General features: G+C 30.6%; 1 protein-coding gene across 1 annotated transcript; it reads right to left on the bottom strand.

The window, feature by feature from the left end:
• Window positions 1-5,224: 5,224 nt before the first annotated feature.
• Window positions 5,225-7,166, bottom strand: LOC102661814 (protein FANTASTIC FOUR 2). The gene has a single exon (XM_006575010.3). The coding sequence runs from the start codon at window positions 6,632-6,634 to the stop codon at window positions 5,792-5,794; it is 843 nt and encodes a 280-aa protein (XP_006575073.1). The 5' UTR covers window positions 6,635-7,166; the 3' UTR covers window positions 5,225-5,791.
• Window positions 7,167-7,753: the final 587 nt, after the last annotated feature.

Raw genomic sequence — 7,753 nt, 5'->3', positions numbered from 1 at the left:
GCTAAGTCCTTAATTACCTTAATTTATAGACCCTGGAGATTTAGTTTATCATTTGTACTGAGCGTGGCGAAGCCAAGTTAGGGAATCATACAAAACAAGGGGATCAAATACGTCATTACCACCCTGGCAATGCTTTTAGAAGTTTCTTTACCTAGTTATATGGAAATATTTGCTACATATGGACTTTCAAATCTGAGTACTTTGAATATTTTTAAATGAGTCTAAGATCAAGATCTTAGATTTGAGAGAATCGTTACATGCATTTCCATATGTAAATATAATGCGGACAAACATTAATTTTTTTTTGGATATTAGTAACAATAAATATTAAATTTTTATAAAAAGATTCAACAAGTAGTTCTTTTATTTTTTTTAAAAAATTCTCAAAATTTACTTTAAATCTCATTCATTGTTGGACTGTCCGTCGGAGGTTTCTATTTCCGCAATTAATAGTTTTTTAAGATATTAGTAACTTGTTTTTAGACAAAAGAATTTTCAAGAAAGTAATTTAGTATAAGTGATTAATATATTAAAGATAAGATTAAATTGTTTGATGAATACTTAAATTTGATTATTGATGAAAATAATTTTTGACTAAACTTTACTAACATCCTGATGGAACTCTGCACTAGCCAATATCTTTTTTTTTTTTTATGAACCGAAGAGTTAAAATAAAAAAATTCTCATATAATTTAGTAGTTGATATTTAAAAATTGTTAAGTTAACTTATTAAATTATAAATGCTTATTAAAATTATATGTTAAAGTAGTTGATAAATATAAAATAAAATAAATAAACATATTTATATAATACTTTCATATGATTTTTAACTTTATTTTATGTTAGTTTGTGTAATAGTCAAAATATTTTGAAATATAATTAAAAAATAATAGAATGAAAAATATAGATAGTGAAATGGTTAAACTAAATAGTATAATATAAAAAATATTCAAAAAATAATAGAATAAAATCAAATAAACATATCATCTATTAATATCTTGAAGTATAATAGTGAAATAATAAAATACATATGTAAATAATATAATGGTTAAAATAAAGATTATTGTAATATAAAAATATCCAAAAAGATATACATAAAACAGAATAAATCTATTATCTATCTTCATTAATATCTTATGTAATAAAAGGCTGAAAAAAATAAGTTCATGCCTTATATATGTAAAAAAGGGTGAAAATAATAAAGCTCTACACCTTATGAGTGGAAGAAGAGAAACAAAAAAATATAACAAAACCATGTCCATATAAAAAGGGATGAAAAGGAAATTTAATAAATATTTTAAAACCAAAAATGAAATAAATATAAAAAACTACAAGATAGCATTTTAATGTTACTTAAAGTGACATCTTAAAAATAAAATACAACGAGTTACTACAAAAAAATGTTTACCAAATAATATTATTGTTAAATAAGTTTTTCAGTTAATAAAAAAATTAAAAATAATTAAAATAGCACATGACAAACCTTAGTCTTTTTCACAACTAAACCCAAATGTACATCATATAACATGATTTTAATCATATTTGAGAAACATTTCCAAATGTAATTCAAATATGCTCTGATGGAACATTTTCATTTTTTTAATTAAAATTTGTACATAAGTTTTACTAAAAGGTCAATATAATAAGTTTTTTTTAAAAAATATTAATGATTTTTTCTTCTAAATTAATAAAGTTACATATTTAGAATTTGAATTTGAGATGTCTAATGAAATTAAAATAATCTCACGTCAATTAATTTATGTATTTGGTGGTTAATCATGACTTCATTTTAAACTCAATTTTAATGAAAAATAAATTTTACAACTCACAATAAACATCTAAATCAAGTTTATATTATGTTCCTGTCAATTGGTGGTAGTATACTATCTCTTTTGCCGAAAGATTCTTGCTTTTGCTTTGTCCTGTGTTTGGCCTCAAAATAGAAGTATATGTAAAAATTAAAGCATTCCAACACTTAAGTAAAAATTTGGCCGAGCAATAAATAAGATAGTAAATGTGTAAAATGAACTATAATTTTTATCTTAAGGTCTTATTTTATGCATACAAACATTGTTGAACCTAGACCTTGGGTCTAACGGTGTCAATTACCACTAAGTAATTTGTCTCCTAAGTAGGATTAGATAACATTCTAACATTAGAACCCTTCTTACCTTCCGGCACTGCAGACCTAAATGGCGGATTTGAAGAGGAGCGATCTTATTCTGATCTCTCTATCAACATAATATTGTACAGAAATGAGTACAAACATGAATAGTCTCATTCTCTATCAAATCCTAGTAGTATTGATGCAACGTATGCAGTGGTAGATATAAACCTTGTTAGGAATTTAATCCTTGATGCCCTATGTTTTTTTAATAATAAAGTAAAATTCGTTTCCTTATTAATAACCTAGATGCAAGTACAAACGTGCGGACTATAACATGGTTCCCAAAGGCTAAAACACTATGAAATGTACGCAAAAACCATCCCGAAATTGAAACCTTGATTTGGTGTCGACAAAATTTGTGATGACAATTAAAGTCATGCCACAACAGGAAGAGCATAACCCTCCATTTTTCATCACTCAATTGTGCATGAATCTCATCCTTCTCGAGTGTAAAAAGGTCCCACGTGTCGCTTATTGCGGTCATGCTGAAGATTCCACTGAGTCTACCTATGATGAATGTTAAAGAATTCAAAAAATTGGTTTGTAGAACACACTATTGCTAATCTCATTTGTTAATCTTTTTGGCTGAACTAAAGTGACATCATGAGAAATTAAGCTTTAGTTGATAACTTCTAATATCGTATGTTGCATTTATTTTCTTTTGGGTACACAATGTAGGTCGACATTGACAATGAAACCTCAGAAAGAACCATTTGCTAAGACACTAATAAGTACCGAATCGAAGAAGAGGTGAAAAAAAAAAGATAAATAAAAAAACGGGGGAGGCCATGTGACATTAAAATTAGGGGACATGCTGATTTCCCCGAAGATTTTTCTTGCTGTGACATGATATGGTGAGAGAATATGTGCTTAAAGGACCTATATACCCCACAAATAAGGTTCCTAAAGCACATGATGTTTGGGACAATGGTGCATGTGATGGTTGAAATTGTGTTTCGCTTTCATGCAAACACCAAAACAGGTTAATGTATGGATACCCAGACTCCACGATTAGCCACTGCCTTCCTCTATTACTATTGCTTTTCCTCTCTAACCAACCATCTCCCCCATTTGTTGTGATATTTCAAATTCTACCAATCATCCTCATTATTCTCTTTTAGGCCTTTTTTATCTTCTCTCTCTCCCCCCCCCCCCCCCCCAATCGGGGACTAAACTTATCAAACAAACCAAAAAAATTAGTAACCAATTTTTTTTAAACTACTTTTTTTTTTATTTGTAGTAGTATTTTAAACTTTTGATGATAATAATCATAATATGTGTACATTAGATATTTTATTGTGATAAATTATGTTTAAAAATGGTCAATAATGCACTTTTTTATATAAGAGGTTGTAGTGCACTTTTTAGCACGAGTGGTCTTTTATATTACTTATGTAAATGTCATTTCTAATAATTGATTATGACTTGGCAACTAGTCATTAGTTTGTTAGTTGTGAAATTAAAAAGTAATTAAAAGTGATATAGGAGTACCTTAATTTTAAAAATGTCAAACTAAACTATAAAATATCAGTTTAATTTGATTTAGATTTAACATTACATTCCAATTGAACTAAATTGAATTACATATTTTTATGTTTAATTTGAATGACCTTTTATTTAAAAATTAAATCAAATCAAACATAAAGTAAGGTAAATATAAGTTTATTTATAAGTATTCTTTAAGTTAAGATCGATTATATATATGCACACACAACAAAAAAGCCCATCAACATCAAACAAAAAACTATAAACATATTCTAACTAAAAGCTCAGTGAAACTTCACATTCTTTAACAACACTACAAATTTTGGACTTGACTCTTCTCAATTAAAAATGTATATATGTAGAGAAAGTAAAAGTCTATTCATCCTTTATTTGAATCAAAATACTTGTAAATTTAACTAGGACTTATCCAGCCTCGCGCAAATGAGACATAAAACAAATTTTGATATATCCTAGATCTTTTTGTCAATATATATATGTCATCTTTTACTTGATAAAAACTAATAATAAATAATTTTTCGTTAGTGGGTATAAAGTTTAAGCTTGAACAATTCTTCACTTAGATGGCACTGAAACATTTAACCCCCTAAGTAAAAACTGGACATAACCTAACATGGGAAAGAGAGTAGGACCAAATATATTTAAATTTACATTTGGTTCGTTGTAACAGTCATAACACGATGGTGTCTGAGGAATGGTTGGGCAAGCACATGGATGATACTACGTGAGGAAGTCGGTCCATGTTACTCTTTTGGGGTCCCTCCGTCCTTTTTGATAGTTACCAGGCAATAGTACACAGTCCGTACGCCACAACTTGTTTTTAGGTTTTCTATTGCTCTTGTCTTCTTGAGGGAGAGTAGTGTACATTGCACGAGAAAGAAAAAAAAATCACTTTCAAACGCCTCTTTGATTTGTTACCTGATTAAGAAGCCGTGCATTATTTTGATCTCTAGCTAGTTCACTGCAAACCAACTAACCTTCCATGACCAAGATTCCTAACCCACCCATGTTGCTTTAACTGACATGTATATATATAGCTCTTGGTGTGACTCCTTCTCTCCATGCTTCTCCAAAATCATCAAAGGTTTTCAACATAAGACATGCATATGACTTAATTAGACTATGAGGACTTATAGTAGTCCTCCTTTTGGCAAAAGTATGATTAAAGTGAACTACTATTTGTTACAAAAGTTGGTTTGCATAAATGTTAGCAATGAGTACCTGTCTGTTAATTTTAAGAAAACAACAAATGATCGTGTGGTCGTGTATATTTAACACTAAACAAAGATCGACTAACAAATTAATGTAAAAAGACACTGATCAATCGCAAACATTCGTCTCTTTTTATATTTATTTTTTACGCAATTCAATATTTTCCTTGAATAAATAGCTTAATGAGGCATTCAATTAATATATTCTTATTATATCAGAATTTATATTATAAATTTAAATACTGCGTTTATTAAAATAATAAGTATTGTTGTAAATTCAAGAAAAGATTTACAAAAGTTCTTCTAAATATTTTATGTAAGCTTAAGTACTTATCTTAACAAAGTGCCTACAATAATTATGGGAAGATATAAGCAAATGGATTGCTCCCTCACTTATGTAATTTGAATTTCCGACAAGTTCCATAACAAAATATCTAATCAAATCGGTGCTTGGGTCCCAGAGTTCAGTTCGTAAATTTTGTACCATGATAAACTTTGCTCTCTTCTGTTTCATTATTATTATTTTTGGGAGTGTATCTCTCTGTCTGTTCGAATATCAGTGTTTTTCCCCCTCTCAAGGAATTATCCCTCGGAGCATTCTAGAAACACAAAAGGTATAATGAATAAAATAAAACAGAAACAAGGGAGAGAGAACAGACGAACGACATCCAATGTAACTAATAACTATAATAACTACCCTTCAGAAATTTCAAGCACCAAACTTCCATTCATAAAAGCAGAAAATCCTAACACCAAAAAAAAAAAAAAAAGATAACAGTAGGAAAATAAGTTATGCTCAGATGCTAATGCTAGATTGCTAGCTACATGTCACGTAAAGATTGATCAAATACCATATAAAGGTTTCTGAATACTACGATAGAAACGTTCCAGACTATCTAATAATTTCTCCTCAGAGACAAAGAGAAAGAGGGGGATGCTCAAAGTATCCATCGCCAAAAATGACTCTTTTCCCACTTTCCTTGCACCTGCTTGGCCTCACTAACTTTGTCATACCAATCTCATCCTCAGCATTTCCAACGTACTCTTCCAAATCTTCTTCTACATCAGCATCTTCTTCTTGGTTCAAGGCTTCATCTTCATAAGCTGAGGCCACACTCTCGAAAAGTCGAAGCCTAAGCCTTCCGTCACCGCGCTCGGCTTGAAAATAGGGTTGGGGAGAAGAGGAAGTTACAGCTTCCAAGATAAGCTTACCATCTTCACGATGAGACCTAACTCTGACCCCCCCCATTGAAGTCAAAGGAGGTGGAAAATTGCTTCCTCGGTTCAATCTTCTAGACTCAGAATTTTTGTTAGTTACTGAAGTGTTGTTGCTCCTTAAACTAGGGCAACTTTCAAGTGAAAATAAAGACAAGTCATCAGAGTTATCACTGGCATTGCTACCAGTTTCGCAGCCTAAACTTTCGGTGCATAGTTCCAAGCTCTTTGCACTGAGCATTGAAGAGGAGCGCTTAACAGAAGGGTGGACGTAGACATTCTCAGTTTGTGGCTCCTTGCAATGAGAAATGTTGGAGAGTGATTGAAGGAAACTCCAGTTGTTGCAGCCACCTTGTTCAGAGTGGTTTTTGTTTCCATGTTCATTGTTTGTGTTGTTGGGTGGTGGAGTCACTGGAGAGTGTGTGGAAGTGTTGGAATTGGACCCTGGTGGAGCCAGCTTGAGTTTTAGCACACGTGGTTCCATGAGCCAGGGTTCGACACTTGATTGCAACCCTTGACAGATACTTGAGTAAGACATTTTTTTTTGTGTTATCCACAATGGAAGTGTCCAAAGGAACAGGGGAGAAACAGAGGAGTTCTGTTTTACACAAGTGGAGTGAGTGAAAAATTTTGGGTTTGGGTGGGGGAAAGCAGAGGGGCTTAGATAAAGTGAACAATATTGATTTGGCTCATACACTGAAGATGGGTTCCTAGGAAAAGAAAGAGATCCAGAAGTGAGGAATAGACATGAAAGAGAAGTGTAAAGGGTGGGCCTCTATTTATAGTTGGCCACTCGAATGTTCCTTTGTAATTTTTCCTAACAACACTGAGGAAATGATTTTTCTTTTTCTTTTTTTGTTTTAAAAAAAACTTAGGTGTAGGTTAATAGGTTTTTTAAGTGTTTAGGATTTAGGGTTCTTAGTTCTTAGTGTTTTAGTGTTTTTAAAAATTGAAGTTATGCATCACTAGTTACCTTAATAAATCTAGAATTTCAAACCAAAAGATAAGATACGTATATATTAGGAATTAATTTTTTTTATCACTGAGGTTTAGGTAATTTAAATGTAAAATAAAATATTGTATTTTATTATATGAACCTTAGTTGAATGGATACATTGGAGATTATTTTTTTAAAATTTTCAAGAAAACTTATTTATTATAGTTGGTGACAATCTTCAATATAAATAAAAAAAAGAGATTGTAAAAAAAGTCACTTAATTGAGAGAAAAATATCTTTATGTCAGAGTGTTATCATTTCTTATAACCATTGAGTGAGATATTCGGATTTATAAAGTGATACACTATTTGGGGTGATTTACAATCTTGTAATCATTTTCATGATAGTAAAATACTTCTTAAGATAATTTCTTCTACACAGGTAAGAGGTGTCGAATTAGTTAAATTTTTGCATTTATTATTATTTTCTTAGAGTGTAATTTTTATTGTGTTCTTATAATCTTTTGTGGATGTGAGTAATTTTATCTGTTGGAGCGTTGATTACCCAACAATGAAGATTTGCACTACATCTCATGTTAGTCAAATTTCAACTTTCATAAGAGAGAAATAAAAAAAGAAGAAGAAGAAGGAATTGCATCTAAAATTACACACATTTATTTTACTAATTCCACAGGTTATGAAGAAGTTTTGAGCTTGATTG

Source organism: Glycine max, chromosome 2 (genome assembly GCF_000004515.6).
Source record: "Glycine max cultivar Williams 82 chromosome 2, Glycine_max_v4.0, whole genome shotgun sequence".
NCBI classification, from domain to species: Eukaryota; Viridiplantae; Streptophyta; class Magnoliopsida; order Fabales; family Fabaceae; genus Glycine; species Glycine max.
Note: the sequence above shows the minus strand (reverse complement) of the source record. Positions and strands in the feature narration are given on the sequence as shown.

What these genes read in the sequence shown, in the direction of transcription:
- LOC102661814 (XM_006575010.3), bottom strand. Translation starts at nt 6,634, where the DNA reads ATGTCTTACTCAAGTATCTGTCAAGGGTTGCAATCAAGTGTCGAACCC.